This window comes from Colletotrichum scovillei (genome assembly GCF_011075155.1).
Source record: "Colletotrichum scovillei strain TJNH1 chromosome Unknown Contig00010, whole genome shotgun sequence".
Taxonomy (NCBI): domain Eukaryota; kingdom Fungi; phylum Ascomycota; class Sordariomycetes; order Glomerellales; family Glomerellaceae; genus Colletotrichum; species Colletotrichum scovillei.
Genome location: NW_023336268.1, coordinates 4,761,304 through 4,781,558, shown reverse-complemented (window position 1 = coordinate 4,781,558; position 20,255 = coordinate 4,761,304). Strand labels below are relative to the sequence as shown.

Genomic DNA, 20,255 nt, shown 5'->3' with positions numbered 1-20,255 from the left:
CGGAGTTGGAGAGGAGACCGTCGTGCTTTATCCGACTTTTGCAAGGGCCCGGCGGAGACTCAAACGCTCGGGGGGGGTTCCCCCGGTTCCCAGCCGTGGAACTCACGGATCGTGGGGCTGGATTTCCAGGCCACCGGCGGGAGCAATCTATCGTCCACGTGTACTTCGGACGGGGAGGTGTGAGAGAATGGCATCTGTGATCTGGTAGACTGGTACGCGGCGCACCCAGCATCCCATCTCGCTTGCTTACTATCGCTTGTCAACATGGAGGGCCATCGGATGATATCAAGAAAAATATGGGGATGCTTGGTGGTGGATAGAGGTCCCCTCTTCACGCCGGTGCCGGACCGAGACGGCGCGCAGCTAACTGAGTGGGCTTTGGCGCACTCTGAGGATCAATATATGATGCCATTGTTGACTGGGGATCGCCCCAAAGCGTCGCCATTTGCGAGTCGTAGTGTTAGAACCGGGATGGCTAGCAGAGCCGCTGCGAGCAAGTGGCTGCCGTGCAACGTTGAGAAGCCGTGGAGTCGAAAGATGCTTTACCAAGTTTACGGGTCGACTGGCGTAGGATCGGCACCGTACAGGCGGACAAGGCAGGTAGCAGACATCCATATTGGCCGCGGATGCGATTGCCTTCTTCTCGAATTCTCCCTCACCCATTCGACATCGTCCGATACCAGGACAGCAAAGTTTGCAGTCATTTTTTGTTCGCGAGAAATGCAGATTTGACGTCCATCGGGCCAAAGCCGAAAGAAAAACGCTAGTCGGTAGACCATCCAGAGTTTGAGCGACACATGCAATGAATACTTGGAAGAGTATGCAGTTGGCCGAATCAGGCTGACCGACTTGCATGCTGCCATCGGACAAGGAAACGCAAGAGGGGCCAGTCGACTTAACCCAAGCCTCTTCTGTCTAGTGTAACTGGTCCCGGCGGGCAATTGAAGACCCGCCTCCCGTCACAACGGACCTGGTTGGGGGACTAGGAACCTGGGACCTGGGCTCCCAGGGCTCACAAGGGAGAGCGGGCAGCGATCGCCGTCGCAGACGACCTAGACAAGCCAGGTTCAGTCAAGGCAACGAAGTTTTCTTGCAGATGAGCTGCTAAGAGTTGTCTGGCTCGACCGGCGCATCCGTACCCAGCCGTCTAGACTCTAGGCCAGGAGTGGCAGGCCAAATTTCGTATGAGTAGGAAAGCATCCGTAAAGCTCAGGGTTATGATATCTTCTAGGCCAAGCGGGCTGCAATACGGTGAGCAAAGAACAACGAGCAAGGTGAGGGGAACAGGACGGGATACGTACCTTACTCCGTACCGAAAATGAAGGTAAGGCGCGGTACGTACTTATTGGAGAAAGGGAAAATGCTGGTGGTGTGTACGGATAGGTAGTCACTGTGTTGTGGTGTGTGGTGTAGCTGCCCCCGCCTTCACCCCTCCCCCCATGCTCGACACAGCCGCGATGGAAATAGGACGGGTCCTAACTGGTAGGGAAGACGTTGGTAGGTTGTAGGCGTCCCTAACGATGTCTGGTTTAACGTCCATCGAGTCCATCTGATTATGGAAAGAGGTCGGGGTTGGAGGGTTGATCGCGACAAGCCTGCCTTTAGGCATCAAAATAAGGTCGAATTGGAGATGCACGAATCTCGTTTGAGCTGAGATGAGTTCTTGCTTCTGAGAATTTGGGGCTTGGAACGGCCCGCAACAGGGCGAGAAGGAATAGACGAGCGGGCGGGCGACGGCGGAGGAGGCGGCGGCGGCATACCGCGGCTGTCGACGCAGGTAGTGCGCAGACTCGTGCGGTAGTCATGGCTATCGTGGTGGAGGTCATGGGTGTTGGAAGTCGAATTTTTCTGTATCCTTACGGATAGACGATGACGATGACGATACCATCGCTTGCTCCTCGGGCTTTGAGGGTGTCCCGTCGATGGCTGCGCGACGCCCACGCGCCTCTCCGAGGTCTTCCGCGGGAGAATGAGGCACAGGACCAAGTGATGCTGCGTCAAGGGCGTGTCATCCTCCGAGTCCGAGAATTGCGAAGGAAGAAACGCAGCCCAGTCCGAGATCAACGTGGGATTGAGGAGCCCTGCAATGCAGATGCAGTGCGAGGGAAGACGACGTGGGTGCCACCCGGTTGGTGTCTACGACCTGGTGATGGATCAGAAAGGGCTGGCCTGGCAAGTTGTGAGCATTGGGAGCGACACTGCAAAGGTGAGGGAGACATCTTACTGGACCGCCCGGACTTTTAGAGGGGCGTCCCCGCCGTCTGTCAGCCTTCACCCAACAGACGAGGAGGGCAGGCGTGGCAGGGTGCAGGGGATGCTGCGGACAGAGGTGAAGAAAGTGCAGTGCAAGACCACAGTGGTGGGTACCTTACCTTGCTCTGTTCTGTACCTTAAGGTAACCTAAGGTACGTACGGACACACCTCACTCCTGGGTACGTAGATATTCCGTGTATGGCTACGTTACCTTCTTTCCTCCCAGTTGACATATTGCATAGATTCCGCGAGGTACGGACACTGAATGATACACTACCCTTGCTGGGCGTGCAGGCCTGGAAGTGACGACTGACTGTAGGTACTGTATCAGCAGTGAAGGCAACCTCAACCTATCTTACCTTAGTCAATGCTCAACACGCCGTCATGTCTCCTTGTTGCCACTTCTCATGGGAGAGTCGAGACTGCCATACCTTGTCCCGTCATCCCCAGAGACATCATCCTTACACACTGAGCCTTCGGTCCCGAGGCCAGCTCTCTCGTCCGAAATCCTTGCCGGGTTCCTTGAAGATGTTCATCCTTGGTTCTGGCTCGTGCTTGTCGGAGACTCTCCGCCCCCAAATTTTAATCTCAGGGTGGAGCGAGCGGTTCAAGTCGCTACCCGAAACTCTCGCAAGGGCCAAAAGTTGGTACCTATTGCAACCTCAGCTTCGCCAAGTGTCCAACGTCGTAGTACTGTGGCCATACGGAGTAGTGTAGGTAATACCTCGCTCTTCCTCCACACCCCGACTGACCTTCTCATATAACTCAATCTGCTCTCTACTGGACCCCCTTTCTGAACAGACAACGCGACACCCTGCCCTGTAAGGCACATGGCTTACAAGGAAAAGCCAGGAGTGGAAGACGGGGCGAGAGAGCCGTGAGCAGGGAGTTAAGCGGCTTTTGTGGCATGAGGAGGGACAGCATCCATCATTCATGCGCTGAATGTGCCCGCATCTGTACGGATGATGGAGAGAAGACCAGGGGCACCACCTGAGAGAATCTGGTGTCATCTTTCGTAAGTCGCCTGCCCTGAGAATCGATGTGCGATAAAATATCGAATAAGAGCTGAGAGAAAAGATGAACGGTGCCGTACCCGTTTTGGGATAGTCGAATCTCTGGGCTTTGCTAGGTACGTTCATGGGGTATCAGTTTAATGCAACCAGTAAGACGAGAGTAGAGACGAGCTCACTCTTCTGAACAGGGCCCTTCTTCCCTAGGCTAGCCGAAAGTTACCCCTTCCTGGCGCCCGTGGATTATCCGTCATGCCTGGAATTCCGCCAGAGACTCAGCCATGATTAGACAGGCCCGAGGTTGACGGTTTGATGGGCAGACCCTACTCGTAATGGCTTAAAGGAAAAGCGTAACCAAAGACCAAGAGATCCATATCCCCGCGGATATGAGTGAAGAAGGGTAGGGGTCACGAAGGGGTCCAGTACCTAGGTATTGGTGGGGGCTAGCAATGGTAAGTGTCCGCCAAACCTGCTCGTTCGGGCTCAAGCACGGTTACCAGAGGTACCTGGCTGGCTGCAATACTTGGGATGTGCAATGATTGGTCCCTGGTTTCTGGATCCAACCTCCAGGTTACGGTGTTGCAGCCTTCTGCAACCTCGATCTTACTCCCGAACAGGCTCGGGAGTAAACACCTCGAACGCATGGTAACCTTGCGGGTATCCGTAGCCTGTGTCCGTAGTGTACAGATACGGACGGATGTCAATAATCGAGCCCCCTTGAGATGTGATCCGGGGGCTCCCCGTGCTGGGTAAACGCTAGTCTGGGCGGATGACTACCACGCCAACCGCTCAAGAGTCGAGATTACCGTCATTAGAGTGGCATCATGCTCCACATGAACGTGTCGGCGGACCCAGAGCGACTACAAATGATCCTCGAGCTTCCGTGGCAAACCGACCCTAGTCCCGCATTCTCGTGCGCGTTCGGCCCCATTACGCCCGTCGGTGAATCACTGCGAACGGGGAAGACTGGGACCTACGACTGTCGGGCATGTCGGTGTTGTCATCCGGGCTTCATTTGCGCGGCTTGGTGAAGTATCCGCGGCATGGCAATCCGCGCCCAATACCAGCTACTTTCGTATCGCAAATGAAAAAAGATCGGGAAAAGGAGAAAAGGGGCCGTCGTTCGGCAAAATCGAAAAAAAGACTCGCGACGGGCCAAGGAGCTATCAGCTGTGAGCAAGATAGCACAGACGACTACTGTAAGACTCGACTATCCTATCCTTTGACAATGTGGTTTGAAACCGCTGTCCGTCTAGGGTGGCTTGCGACAGACGGTTTGGCGTCATGGACATACGCAAACTCTGTGTCCCCAGGAAGAGACATTCATACTCGCTGGTGTTTCAGCCATTGCAGAAAGATCCAACTTCCCACCGGCCACACGCAATGACGCGAACCGTAGGTAGCTTCAATTACAGTCGATGCAGCTGTGAACTTGCGACAACTCTTCGACCAACCAATGCATGGGACTCCCTGACTGTTTGCCGCAAGGTTGGGGGCCAAAACCTAACCTTTGTTATATTATATAAGCAGAATGTGGAACGGGCAAACATTCATGTGGAGCTGTGACTCCAGCGACCCGGAAAAGTATCGGGCCCAATATCTTACCGGTTTGGGGAATCACCATAAAGTGAGGTTGCATTGGTGATGGCCCGCTCTGAAGGCATGCCAAGTTGACAAGTTGACAACAAGCTGTGACAGGTCCTGACATGCTGTGGCCATCTACTTTCCTCGTGCGCCATTGGACGGAATACTCGACGACACTCGTTGCGCCTTGGGCCTTATTGGCCACCATGCGACCTGCAAGTGCAATCCTTCAAGACTCGTCAAGCATCTGCTATTCGATGATAGCGGTAGCGAAGTAGGCGCAGCAAGTTTGATCTGAGACGCCAAAGCATAGTCTAGCTAAGTGCGGCTGCTTCCTTGCCTGCTTGTTCGGGATTTCCTGGTATTCCAATGACCCCTCTCTAGTTATTGAAAGTCTTCGTTCCAAAGTCGAATGATGGGTTCTGGCGTTCGTCAGAGCTCGAGTATCTGTGGCTGTCTCTATCTCTAGCCCCGATAGCGACGGGTAAATAAACGTGCGAGCCATTTCTTTATCATCCGTTCCAGTGGCCTGAGTCCACAACAATCGTTCGAAGTCACAACGTTGCTGGCAGAACAACCTGCGGCTGTTAAATTGCTGATTTCAGGCCCTTGACTCACATCCGGGGACATGAGCATATGCTTGTTGCGTACTCCGAGATCGTGGGAGAGGTTGTGGTAATGATTGAAGAAAAGCTATCGCTTCGAATTACAGGAAGACGCCGCTCTAGCAGTCAAACGGCACTGTCAAGAATCTGTTGAGACACTCGGTAGCCGCTCGTCGGCTCTCTTGTCGCTTGCGCGCTACGGGTAGGCTGACGGCCTGTGATGACTTCCAGGCAGCAGTATTATTTGAGATCCACTGATGGGCTAGGCGGGCGAATTTGAACAAGGTTGGTGGCTTGATCCACTGCCGTGCCGGTCGGGAGCATCCCACAGCCCAGTCCGTCTGCATTCATATCGATTCACCCTCCATCTCGTCGAAGGCTAGTCGCTCAGAAGCCAGCCCTGTTGGGCGCGAAGTGGCGAAGTCACCGGCAGGACGCTGATGTACAATCGCGGCGGGGCGAACAGGTGGCACGAAAACGGTGCTACTGTCACTGGCAAAGGATCATGAAGCAACAGCGGTCAACGGCTAATGATGGTTGGAACGCAGGGGCCGGCTCATAGGGCGACAGTGGAACAGCCACATGGAAGCTCTGGAAAGGACTGTGCCGCCTTCAAGCATGCATTATCTCGTCTACCCGGCTGCTTTGATTTGCAGGCAGACGTTAAGGGGAAGCCATGGAGCTGTGGCCCCTGATGAGCAGGCGTTCAGATCGGAAGGATTGCAGACTGGGTCGTCTTCATAACCACGAAGTAGCCGATGAGTAACGGCGAAGCGTTGACGGCAAGTACGGCAAGCTTGAACGGAAGCATGATAAGTCCCATACTTTCCATGTAGGTAGAGCTGACAGGCTTTATCCGTAAAGTTCATGTCGAAGACGTGACAGCCTCTTCGTATAGACAAGCGTATATTGAACGACCAGGTCACCCCGTGGTATGCTTGTCCGTCATTTCGACCTCGCTCGGGGTTAATGACGGTGGAAATTGACTAAGCTGGAAGACAGCAGCCGTATGTTTGTCTCGGGGCCGAATGCCTCCTCTCCTTCGATAACTCCGTGGGACTAATGGGGGTCGCATTTCCCCGCTTCGAAGGAAGAGGCTTGACGACGCGCGAAGCTGTGATCGGTCGTGAAAGTGGCCGATTGGGTTAAGCCCGCAACGGTTCGGTGTTTGAACCACTTTTTGGCCAAGTTGTATTGGCCTCGATTCCGTTCGTGTACTTCCGGACAAATCTTCCGGTACGGAGAGACGAGCCGATAGCGAGCGATATTGAAATGCATGCGTATTGGAGTACCCGGATGACGCGACAGCTGCCGGACGTCGATTGCAAATCGCCCCGGCCTTGGACAGTCACGGCGCCCGTTGCTTGGGATGGCCCTGCCTCTTGGTAACGATTGAGGAGCCAACCCACTGGCAATCAAGGCTAGACTCGAATCCTCGGACGATTTGGAGATTGCTCATGATATTGCTACTGGCCAGCAATACTCCACGTCTGGATACGAAACAAGGTTAGTCGCTAATGGCTTATGGAAAGAATGCGTCACAGGCTCTTTGCGGTACGGTTGAGGCTTTGAGGGGTGGAAAGACAAGTTCGTACCTGAAATTGAGATCTTATTGCTCTCCTGTTGTGTCTCCTTGGGGGTTTGCGTTCATGTTCAAGTCTCCCGTGACCCCCTGCTCTGGCCCAACGGTAATACCTTGTCATGTCTCCTGTCTTCTCCATGTTGAAGCATGCAGGTCCTGTTGAGGACAGGTTCGACGCAGCTTGTCTCGATCCTTCGTCTCGTTACCCCACACTTGTCGTAAGGGAAACACCACTTGAAGACATGCCCTCGACCATGCTCGACAAGGAAGAGCGGCTGCGGGCGCTTTAAGCGAGTATTTGTGGGTTGGTGGCAACGACACTGAAATGACTTGTCTATGGTCCTCAGGTGTCGCGCCTAGCTAAGCACGATACTTTCTTCCGGCGGTTTTGAGTCTTCGTAGCTTGGTCATAGGTTGCGGATTGACATCGGGAGTCGTCCGCGAATATGGTGGAATTCGGCGGTTGCTTAGATAAGGTAGCAGGGGAGACATTGAAGGTGTGTAGGAGACAAGCGAAAGAGAGAGAGCGTCGTGTTGTAGGGTAAGGTACCTAGGTAAGGTAGAGCAAAGGGGGGAGGTGTGATTGTAGAAGTGGATATTGGCTCAGAGGGGCGTGAACATAAAGTGGTGTAGTCGCAGCAGGGGTCAATCCAGTATACTGTGCTCAGTACGGTGCTTTTCGCTTCTGTACACTGCCAGCCATCACGACGCACGCACCAGCAGCATTTGCGCCGTGTGCGCCTGTCTCGCTTCGTGGCTGCCGCTCTGGGCGTTCTTTCCCTTGGGTTCGCCAATTGAACGATGAGCGCCGCGCTAGCGCCTGTCGCCAGCTGCGGGTGAATTAAGCGCGACACTGCCATAGGCCCACGTTATCCCTCCCAATTTTTGAGGCGTCAGGCACGCTCTAAGCGCAGCGCTTAATCAACCCATCAACGCCAAACAAAGTAAACACATCCATCCTCCTACTTAGGAATCAACAACAACCGGCGAGAGCACGGCAATCCTTCACGATAGACACCGTCGACCGACATAATTGCGACTTCCTTATTGAGTCACCGCACTATCCTTGCCGAGACTCTGCAATGAGGCAGGCCTTGATTCCTTCCGCTTGAGCGCATCTGGATGCATTCCACAAGCAGTCATGGCTACGATAGTGAGCGCCGCGCCGTCCAGGTGGAGCGGCAAGAGACAGAGTGTGTTCAAATCAGTCTTTGACTCCGAAATCTCGCAACCTACTCCTTGTTCGATACCTTCTCAGAGGTTCAAGCCGCAGGGAGAGCCGTTTGGCGGCGCACTATCACCGCCACTACACCATCAATCATCCTCCCGCTCGCATTTCCCCAGCCATGGCAAACCTGCAGAATTCCACGTCTCGTCTTCATCTCGGCCTTCACAAACCTCTGCTTCCATGCAGGTCAGCGACCAAGTCCGGTGGAACCAAGCATGGCACATTGTGACGGCTCGTATCCAGCTTCCGCCGTCGGTGGCCGCTGAGGACTCCTTTGGCACTTTGGCTCCGGAATCCCAGGATTACGATGCAGACTTTTATGACAGTCTAAAGCTGGTTCTTCATCCAGCGAAGCACGCTGAGAAAGCCGCTAGTACCGAGGACATCCTTTCCTGGCATACTCAGCAGGTTCGCCACCACTTCGCCCAACATGTCCTCCCCCTACTTTCCGCTTGCAACACGTACGGTGACCAATCCCAGGTACTCCTTGGAAGCATCCATACTTTAGAAGCAGCTCACCGCCAGTATCTTTATGGACTGTCTCTTATCGTGCGGGGTCTTGAGAACAAGCATGCAGACATCGCTGTCGACAAGTTCCGCCGTGATCTACACGCAGTCATCGGCAACTCCATGTCGCAGGCGCTTATGGAGTCTCTCCGAGCTGTTCTGAGTCGCCTGATGAGGTTGGTTCTGGGCATGCAGCAGACCAGCCCTCTCCCAAGCTCTCCTCGGACAGCCAACCTCGAAGCAGATCGTCAGGCAGCAGCGGCAGCGACAGCGCGGCAAGAGCTTCTGCAGTTGATTGAGGCACTGCACAAAGTAGGACTGGCAGGCGAGAGTTTCCAAGTCCTATTCGCTGAGCTCATGGATGCCATGATGGTGGAGCACATTAGAACGTCATTCGCGGGCGCCTGGACGCAGTCGAAATCTGATGGCGGGAAGGATGCTCCGCGCGCCTCGTCTGTGCCTCGCGCTACGAAACTTGGCACCCCTTCACGCTGCATTGCTGCACTTTGCAATTGGGTCGAGAACCATTACTCGCGGCTAGCAGTTGAGGTGTTTGCTCGCCTTGGAAGCGGGGACATTGCTTGGACCGATGTCGAAAAGTGGAAGGAGATTGCCGTCGGGCGATTAGCAGTCATGCGTATTCATGAACTGTTTGACATCGTTCTCCAATGGCCCCACAGCAGAGACGCTCTTGATGACCTCCGAATGGCAATCACAACGCCGCAAAGACGGCTACAACTGACGGACACGTTTTCGGCAGCGTTACAGAAACGGCTGTTGCACCCGGGACGGTCAACACTGGATATACTACGGGTATACATTTCCATGATCAGGACGTTCCACGCTCTAGACCATTCCAAAGTACTGCTAGACCGTGTGGTCCATTCACTACAGCTTTACCTATGTCAGAGAGACGATGCGATCCCCATCGTCGTGACTGGACTCCTGTCAAACCCGGATGACTCGAGTACTGAGGCAGGCAGTGCTAAGCTTATCGAGCTCGCCATTCTACTCAACGATCCATCACAGCAAAGAAGACCTGCCTTGGAGGATGAGGAACTGGACTGGGACGACATGGAATGGATCCCCGATCCCGTTGACGCCGGAGTCAATTACAAGCGTCCCAAGTCAGAAGATGTCATCGGGACATTGATCAGCGCTCTGGGCTCTCAAGATATTTTTATCAAGGAGTTCCAAAATATCATCGCAGAGAGATTGCTGTCTACACAGGTGGAGTTCAGTCAAGAAGTCCGTGTGCTTAATCTACTGAAGAAGCGGTTTGGGGATAATGCCTTGCAAAACTGCGACGTCATGATAAAGGACATTCAAGACTCGAAGAAGGTCGATGCCATCATCTCCAAGACGGTTAGGACAGGCGTTGTCGGTTCCGTCCGTAAGGCCCACAATACTCCGTCATATCATACCAAGATTCTTTCTCGGCTCTTCTGGCCAACGATGGACAGAGAGCATTTCATCTTGCCCAGGCCTGTCGTCGAGGGTCAAGGACAGTACGAAGGCGAGTTCGAGCGTCTCAAATCTAACCGCAAACTTACATGGCTCAATAATCTCGGAAACGCCACTGTAAGCCTTGAACTCGAAGACAGGACAGTTGAGAAGGAGTGCAAGACGTATGAAGCCGTTGTCATATATGCATTCCAAACAGACGAGTCTTACAGCGGACCGCTTCCTGTACGTCGCACAGTTGACGAGCTTGAAGAGGTGCTGCAAATGGACGATGATCTGATTCGCTCCGCCCTTTCTTTCTGGGTCGGTCAGCGTGTCATCCGCGAGATTGAGCCGGGCACCTTCATTGTCATTGAGAAGCTAGATGACGATGCCGACGATGGAGGGAATCCACCTGGACCCGGCCCCGATGATGCTCCTGCGCCCGACTCAGGCGACCTTTCACCCAAGAAGCCGGGCGCGTTGGATGCCAAGGAGAAGGAGCGTCGGCAGGTGTACTGGCAATTCATTGTTGGTATGCTGACCAACTCGAGTCCAGCCATGCCGCTGGTCCAGATCGCCATGATGATGAAGATGTTGATAGCGGACGGGTTCCCATGGAGCAATGAGGAGCTGCAGGAGTTCCTTGCAGAAAAGATGGCGATGGATGAACTGGAGCTGGTCGGAGGAAAGTATCGACTGCCAAAGAAATGAGCGGCATATTTAGGTTTCCCCAACAGTAGAAAGCAGAGTTGTCAGAGTTGGAGGTGATGGATGATTCCATTAGAAGGGGTACCTTAAGATCACAAGTTGATTACCTTCGGCTCGTTTGTAGAACCACGCTTTGGTGCAGTCAATAATAGCTACGATACCCAACCAAGTCATGCTCAGGTGTCAATTTTCCGTGACGTGGATGCTGCGACTGAAGACCATGGCTCAGAGTGGACAAAATGTCTAACCCCATGTACTTGACAAGCACCTTCTTCTAATGTTGAGACTATTCGTAACGTCATTTTGATCCATCAATGCTGCACCCAGATCTCCGCGGACATGAGCTTGATGCCTGTCAACCTGTCATCTGGCAATTCGAGTGTCTTAGGGTCGGAGTGACTCTATGTTTTGTTACAACCCTCGTTTCGGCTACAGAGGTCCTTGCATCAATGTCGTCTCTCCTCGTGTTCTCTTTGGTATCTACTCTCGATTGAAGGGACTAGGTCTGAAATTGCCTCACTCGCATGGTGGCTAACTTCGACGAGAAGGTAATACCCATATCTTTGATTCAATCTCAGTAGATACATGGCATCGGCCTAGTACCTTTGCTAGTAATAATTCCCCGGAATGACTGAGTCCTTGGCACGTCCGTCAGTAATCAATTTAATGTGCCCGCCTGGTTAAAATTTCTCGCCATTGGATGAATATTGTGAGGCTGATCACAGTCAACTCTGATGTGTCGGCCCCCCTATCCCTCTCTGATCATGAAATACTTGTCAGTCTTTATGATGTTGCTCTAGGAACTGTTCGATTAGACGCCAACGGTTGTACCACGCCGCCTTGTATTTGAGGTGCTTCGTGTTGACATGAAGATGAGTGGTCAAGTAGCACTCCCAACTGTTTTGAGTACATCTGGGTACAAAGATGTCTGAACAGTCTGTGAATTCCCAATAGAGCCTACCAAATATTCAGGAATCTTTCTGCTGACTCCATGAGCTCGCTCTGTGATTGTACTTGTACGCCTTTAACTTGTGATGGCGTCAAGATACTCTACCTTAAGACCCGGAAAGTCTACAGACCGTCAGATATGCTCTGAGAAAGAGCCCTCAAGCAGTGTCATCGCCCCTAGTTGTTAACATGATAATCCATCATCCACTTAGTGAGTTAGGAACGAGGGGGGAAAGCAAGGCTCCAGGCATCAGCCACTGGGTGTAGAAAGCGATATAAGGTGACATGAACTTACCCTAACAAGACTCAAGCGGTGTTTGTGGGAATGCGCCAGAGATATGCCGCCGAACATACCCTGCGATCACAAGCAGCAGACTGTCCCCAACATCATTAGAATCATTCGTAAATAGATGATCTCACTTTGTATACGACTATGCAGTGCAGAAGACCTGTAAGTTCCAAAGCAGAAGGGGGGAGATGTTCCTTTGGAGAAACTGCGTTGAAGAGCGTTCCATTCATCCAGCAAGCTTGAAGCTGCATGACGATCAGTAATCGTAGAGATCTCTCAGGTTCGATAACGGCAGATGATGATAGGTGATACCTGACGCTACGCGAGACCTCCCAGAAAGATAGACGCCTCGTTCTTGACTCCAACATCCCTGGCGCCGAAAGCTTCAACTTCCGAGATACGATATCACTGGAATGTATTCGATTCGAGGTGATGACATCTCAAAAACTTCCCTTGCCATTTGGATGAAGGTCCTTACCCGAGAGTACATTGCTCTGCAGGATAGCCGATAGATTCCATTACGGCTAGATTCTGACAAGTTCACCTAGCCTGCTTCCCTAATGCAAAACCCCATGAGTACGGGTAAGAGGATGGAAGCGTTCCGCTTGTTGTATTGACTTATATGTCGTGTTTTCAACACCGCTGCCATGTCATGATACCAGCACCCACATAAACTCACTTTTGAGATGGTGAGCATAGCCCTTCGCCTTCATTCGAGAGACTGTGATCAAAGGCTCCCTAATATTGATCAGCTGCGCGTTGCCAACTGAACGATTTCGGCTGATTCTCAAGACCCTGGATGAGTTTAGTGTTTCAAGGGGGACTATACGTTCTATATCCTTTAGACGGCGTCCCTTCCGCGAATTATGGAGTAATGCCGTCAAGAATGAAGCTGATGGTGGGAAAGTCAGGACAAGTCAGAGCTCAGGGACAGAGTCTTGGTGTCTACCTCGAGGTATGGCACTTCGAGGTTCAGCGTCTATTTCTTTATGGCTATCACGCATTCATTGAGGGTTGGTTGGACCATACCACCATAGCAGAATAGTTCTACCCAGTTGTACTATTCTCAAAGCGGGAGTTGAGGTAAAAGCTCGTCCGACAGGTAATGAATCAGTTTAGGTCTGGACACGAGTCCACACGAGACCAGATCTTGCGGAAGCACTCATGGACGGACCAGGAGAATGAGGGACCGCTGACTCCGTTAGATTTAAAAATGAACAAGTTTCTATAAATGTACTACTCGACACGACGAGGGTAATGAAGGTCGACTCGGTTCCCTAGCCTCATGTCAGGCTGAATCACATCCCTATGCGACATCGGATAGTTACTGCCAGTCGTATCTGTCTTCAGTGACTCTACCAAAGAAGATGACCGGCGTCCAAGGCTCGTATCACAGCAGCCGGGAGTGAATAGACTAGCTAGGTGCGTAGTGGCTGACATGTATACGATTCGTTAGTCGATTTGGTTAATTTCGAAAACAGCGAGAAGAACACTCAAGCCGATTTCACGTGTAACGGCTGTGGGGATCAAGATGCCAAACAATCTCACTCTCAAGAGTGACTAAATAGTCCCGCTCCTTATCTCGGCAATGTCAGTTGAGATATAAGAAGAGAAAACCAGCCACCAGGCTTCCTGAACACATTATTTCACTCCTTCACTCTCAAGTAGCCCATGTGGTCGGTTCTACCACTGTTCTAAGTGAATGGAGAACAAGAGTCTACAGAACGGATACGGAAGCTGAAGCGCAAGCAACAACAACCCAAAACATCATTCTTAGCAAATTGCGTGATGATAAGATGCGGTGAGATACCGGTAGGAGACGTAACATTGTCGGAGGTTCAAGGGCCGACCACCCCGAAAATACGTGAACCAGACGTCATCATCGCCCAGCGAAAGACCTGGCTCACCCCCGCCCCAGCCAAGCGAGGGTCCAGACATGGGACCCGAGTCAGCAGCCATCGGAGCAGGCCCTTCGGAGCAGATATGCCTGAATTGTGGATCATCGGACCGGCTCAGTGCCTCGGACGTGCAATCGGCGACTCGGGAATTGTTTGTTCAATCATGCGCGGCAATCGAGGACGGTACAGTCAACCATTGTGGATGGAGAGCTGCCCACCAGAGAGAGATGTTGTTTTTCGTTTTTTTGTTTTTCTCACCTTATAGGCGAGGAAGGTGCTCCATGCGAGGCATCGATAACCTCGCTATAGGACTCATGGTATATGGATGTTCGCAAACGGGGGATTCCGGCTTACCTGCCAAACCCGTCACATAGTCCGGATATTGATGTGGAAACTTACAAGAAATGGAAAGAGACTGAAAAAAGACAATGTGCCAACCGCAACATTGATGTAGCTCACTCCGTATAACTCAACCTTGTCTCGTGTAGTGTCTGCAAACTCGGGTGTCATTGGTCCTGCAGGTGACCACATGAGCGTCGGTCTAGACAAGGCGCTGAGAAGCGACTGGGACAAAAGCACCGGCATGCTATGTTTCTGGGATTGGGTGGTGTGGTCATAAGAAGAAGAAGCCCAGTAGGAGTTTCGGCCATCAGACTGCTGAATGAGAGTGATGATGATAACTCTCAAAAGACCAGTCAAGCTGGATCCCACGTGTGAGGCTTGGCTCAACCTCAAATGCGGTAAATGGGTGCCGAATGAGAAAAGTTTGCTGATGATGCGTCCTCCACCGCCATGGGCGATAGCAAGGCGAGAGAACAGACATGGATGGGCACGCCTAGGCGCTTGCCATGGTGCTGACTCGAGGCGCCCAATAATTGAGGCAGTCCACCCTTGTGGCGAGCCTAGAGCGCCGAATGATGAGACGAACATCTGAAGCAAAACAAACTGACTTGGCGGGAAAAGTCCGTGAAATTAAGTAAAATCTCACTTGGTCAGGCGACGGGGGATGAGGGACAGGGAGGTGGGACAAGAGAAGGGAGGGACAGAGACAAGACTCACCGAAGTAGTCGATAACAGTAGTGTCGAGCGCAGACGGCGGAGCACTCTATCTTAGCGCGAACCAGGGCTTAGAAGATCTTCGCGGGGATCCCGCTGCTTCGAAAACGAATGAGAGACGAGGTTAGCGACCAAAAAGGGCTCCAGCCAATGAATAAGTATCATCTCCTCAAAGCTAGGTGGTCTTGCAGCAGGGTCATGACTGGGGTCTTGTTAGGACAAAGCCGCGGGGTCCTTGCATTTCCCTCGTGTCTGTTCCTTTCGGAGGGGGAGCTAGAACCTGTTATGACGTAGTTTGTTGGTAGGGGGTGTGTGAAATCGTAAGGGCGCAGACTCGGAAGAAGTGAGGTTTTGAATTATTTTTGAATCCGAGAACCACCTGGGTCAAACGGATGGTCCTTGGCCAGTTGGGAATAGTGACAGGACGCGAGGACTTGGAGGTTGCAAGACTCAAAATCGAAGTGAGTCACTGTCAGGGGTCCAACCAGATGGGGGCCGATAATGGTATCTTCCGCCTAGGACAAAAGCTGATTGCGCTGCTGATGCAGATGAGGGAGCATACTCCGTACCTCAGCATGGCCCCAAGGCGGGGCACGTCTTGAAGGTGGCGGGAGCGAAGTGGTTGGATTTCCAACAATGGAAGAGTGTGGTGTGAACGGCCCGGCGCAAACGGTCCAAGTTGATCATGGCAGGCCCCCACGGCCCCTCCTCTCCCGTAATGTATCTGTACTTGTCAACCACTGCCCGGGTGACAGGGTCAGTAACGAATATGAAGTGGGATTCGTGAAGAAGACCCATGGGAAAGAGGGACGAGAAGGGGGAAAACCGAGGAATACGAATGGCGTACGACATTGTGACGGTACAATGAATGAGAAAAAAAAAAGTGACGGTTCCTTGGTGGCTGGTCCCAACAGCTGGCCCCCTCCCTGTCGCAACGACACCCTCCCCTACCCCTCCTCCTGCTGCCCCTCCTTATCGTTATCGTGTGTCTACCTTACGGATAGGTAGGTGGTGCACACCGGCCGGCAAGTCGGCGGTCAGTCCATCCGTAAGGTAAAGTAGCGCGAACCACTTGATGATAGGATTCGCCATGATGCTGAGAGAGACCAGGCCTGGTGTTCGTCGATCAATGGCAAAACGAGCGAGGAACTGCCGAAGGATATCGACTTGAGAAAACCTTCCGTAAATGTTGCTGGCAATCGATCGTCGGTGTGTGTATCGAGCATCTTAAGCATTCTTTCGATGGCATCTTGTCGGCACGCTCGGCGGAATGTCGGGCCCCTCATGCTTCCTCAAAAGGCGGTCGCAATTCCGCAACAATCAGGGCACTCACACCCGTCGGGGAGTTGGGAAGTTCGCCATCATACGGTATACATCCGGGCAGAACAAAAACACGGCCGAGTGAGACAGCGCACGGTGTGGACCGACAGCAACTTCATCACTTTCGGACCTTTGGTTTTGTTCTGGCAAGCAGGCCAGTAAACCGGTGAGAGGCGGGCAGGGAGTCCGCAGCATTGCTGGCTTGCTGGGTTCTTTTAGGTGCATTTCATGATCGAGGGCTGTCCGGCTGAGGTCAAGTTGTGGAGACGCTGTGTCTCGCATATACCGGGGAGAAGAAGGCAACCGCAATAGAAGCCGTCGGATGCGGCTGTTTGAACTTTGAACCGGACAGCCTGAGAATCAGCTTCACTTTCAGTCCTTTTTGTGAGACTTGAAGTTGCAAAAGACGGCATATGAGGGTAGATATTGCAAAGAGGCTGGCGACACGATGTTTCGTTTTCAAGACGGATGAGTTAACGGCCGAAGCGAAGGGTGGTTGCAAGAAAACGAAGACTTGCCGGCGAAGCAAGCTTGGATGACAGGACCCCGGTCTGGATGCAAGTTCAGGGTCTCTCCTTCTATTCGCCAGATGAGGGAAGGTGAGCGGATGAATGACCAACTAACTTCTCGACCAGGAAGGACTCCTAGAATATAAAGTGCCCCAATTGTCACTGCGTAAGGTATCCGTACATCGCTGCGAGGCAAGCTGCAAAAGACACCTTCTGGTAAGGGAAGGCGGCGAGTCTAGGTTTTCCAGGGGCAGAAAGTACGAGACACTCACCTATCCATACGGATACCTCACTCGCTCGCCTTAACAGCCAAAAACCACAGCACAGGCAGGACGGATAGTGGAGGACGACAGGCAGGGTACATGGCGGGTGTTAAGGCCGTCTTCATGTATAACAAGCCGAAAACATGCTGGTGCTGCGAAGGGCTCGCATCTGGCGCGTGCGACTGGTCGATCAAGTTGAGTTTCGTAACACCTGACAAGCCTGCCTTAGTTGTGTGTTAGTCTCACTCTCACTCTCACTCTCACCTTCGTTCTTACCCTCCTCACTCTATCGCCCGGCCCTGGTTGCTCTCAGGCCAAGTCGAATCACACGGACCCAGAGACAGTCTCTCACACCCGAAGCCATACTACTTTCAGTGCAGCTTCCTGTGAGAATCCAACCATGATTTGTGGTTTTGTGGTGGCAGCGAGCTATTGAATAGTGTATTTTTTTCGGGTGGGGAATTGGCTTGCGTCTGGAGTGCCACGGGCAGAGAACATGCAGAGCAGTGGTGGTGAGTGAGTTGGTGAGTGATTACCTTATAGCCTATAGGGTACCTTGTCACTATCGTCATGCCAGTATCCTGCAAGCCCAGTAAGCCATGCTGTGCCCACTGAGGTGAGAACCAGGGCCAGCCATGGGATTCAGCGCCAGCCTTCCAGGTGTGCTGTGAGGAGCTGGCAGGGTAGAGTGACGAGAGACGTTTCTAGACACAGCCTCACAGGCCTTTCATCCGTGGCAAGGGTTCTGGACCGTATTTATTGATACTTGATACCTTTCGAAGAACGCTGCGAGTGTGTGGTATTATTGAGTGGTTGCCCTGCTTGGACCGGCCGAGCTCAGGTGGTTCATGTGAGCACCTCACTCACACTTAGATGGAGCTGACCAACTGAAGCCAGGACCCAGGACTGCCGTTGCGACCTACTGACACACCCCATGGCCCCCGGTCGTTGACGTTTACATACATACCGCTTTCGCACCACGACCGAAAGGTTTCGTCCTTTCACGACCCGGTCACGACATGATGATGCCCGGTGGAATCACGGCGGAGTTTTTTTTGGGAGTTCCCTCCGGAGGGGACAGCTGGAGTGGTAAGGGAGTGGGTTCTCAGCTTCGTCTGTCAGTCTGATCAGCGGGCAGAAATGCGAAGACTCCAGAGTAACAAACCTCGGAAAGAGAATTTATCCACACTCAGACGTTTCCGGCAGGCCAGCATATCGTCGCTTCCGAATCGTGGTAATCTGCTGAGGCTGCCGATGCTGATTATGATGCCAATATGCTGATGTGCCGATGCGGTGCGCTTGCATTCCCGTCAGCGCCCGCTTTTCCTGATACATCTCACTTTACACGCCTCCAGCAGCAGCGACTCCCCTCATCTTCCTCCATCTGTTCAGGCCTCCAGCCCAGTTTGATCATGGATGTGGTCATGAATGGCTACTATGCTCTTCCTTTGCCGACTCTTTCATTCTTCGCAATGCTCTCGAGGCCCCGGCTCCATCATGTATGGTTCTTTGAGAGCAAGGAAACTTTCAGTCTACCGCCCTTGTGCATCAACCCGTCCACAAATGGTCAACTGCGGATACCAACTTACATGGTTTCTGCAATGGTCAATATGTGGTTCAAGAGAAAGGCGACACCTGTTGGCAATGACGAGACCTAGCTGCAACTTGCAGCACATCCTCAAGCCTCTCCCTGTCCACCGCCGCCACCATCAACCACCGCCCATCCGCCATTGAGGACAGTGCTTGTGACCTGGTGTCGACCCAGTCTTTGGCGTATCACAATTTGTCTTTTCCCTCGCCGCCTCTGAAAGTGTTTAGGAAAGGAAAGGTGCCTTGCCGCCGCCGACTGACACCCGCCCGCCCCCATAGGATCCGAACAGCCAACAACGACCCAAACACACCCGCTCGCTACCCATGTCCGGTAAGGTTGCTCACGTCTCGCTCACTTCTGGGTGGCTCACCTCGGACGGGGGCACTCTACGGTGTATTCGTGGCTCACTGACTCTCAGTCTCAGATCCGAACTTGTCTTGGCCTTTCTCCTTCTGCCTCTTCATCCGCTTCCAGTTTCCGCTCCCAAAGCCTGATGAGCACCCGACAAGGGACTTTTCATTTAACCCTCGCCCAGCGCAGTCCATGTCGCATAGCTTGCCCCTCCAAAGAGACGAGGCCACGCACACCCCGGGGCCGGGCCTGCTTACATGTGGAACATTGACGTGGGAAAGACCACTGCGAATAAAATGAGGGCATCGCACAAGGTAGCCGTACCCAGTCATCCAGCACATTTCCGCCATATTAGTAGACCGGCACTCGAAGCAGCAATGAATAATAAACATCTCTGCCAACAGCGGCGCCAGCAATCAGCATCCGCCCGGCCTGGACTAGGCCACGCGGTCGAATTCCCGTCATTTCTTCCTTTCAGACTGATCCTGTCGCTGTTCCCGACAGACAGCCACGTCCAATATTCAGTATTTCCAGCCCAGGTTTGGCTTACTCTTACTGCTTATCGTTGTTTTTGGGTGGACCCGGCCGTACACTCAACTCGGTCACCGGAGAGAAGGCTTCGTGGGGTCCGGAGGTGAGGTGAGAGGGCCAAACGATGGATGAGTCGGACGCAGCATTATTATGAGGGCAAAATGCAAACCCAAATGCCCCTCGTTGGATGGAAACAAAATGGCTCTCAGCTGGGAACTGGACTGGACTGGACCGGCGGATGCGCATAGCCCTGCAAGTCTCTTGCTCGGCGCTCACCCAGCCGTCTCTAACTCTCACACTTACTTCCGCACCGTACCCCCAGCGGGTATCTTCCTCTCACGGCAAATCGTCTGCTGAGTCCCGGTCTTTTTTTGCCCTTGCTCCCTGACCCGAACCCCCCATTGGGTTGTTGTCTGCCGTCTTCCCTGACGGGAGTGCAGCGCCATGCCATGCCACGCCCAGCCTTTGCCTGCCCTGCCCATGTTGTGCTGTGTGTACGGATACAAAGTAGTGCTCTGTGTGCAGTGTGCTGCGTGTTGTGTGTATGTGTGTGCCTCTGCTCTGCTGCTGTGCTTT

At 52.9% G+C, this 20,255-nt stretch overlaps 1 protein-coding gene across 1 annotated transcript; it reads left to right on the top strand.

Moving 5' to 3' along the window:
• The first annotated feature begins 8,024 nt into the window (after positions 1 to 8,024).
• HER10_EVM0008058 (Cullin family protein) lies at positions 8,025 to 11,005 on the top strand. The gene has a single exon (XM_035477594.1). It carries the CDS (start codon positions 8,176 to 8,178, stop codon positions 10,924 to 10,926), a length of 2,751 nt encoding a protein of 916 aa, XP_035328227.1. The 5' UTR covers positions 8,025 to 8,175; the 3' UTR covers positions 10,927 to 11,005.
• Positions 11,006 to 20,255: the final 9,250 nt, after the last annotated feature.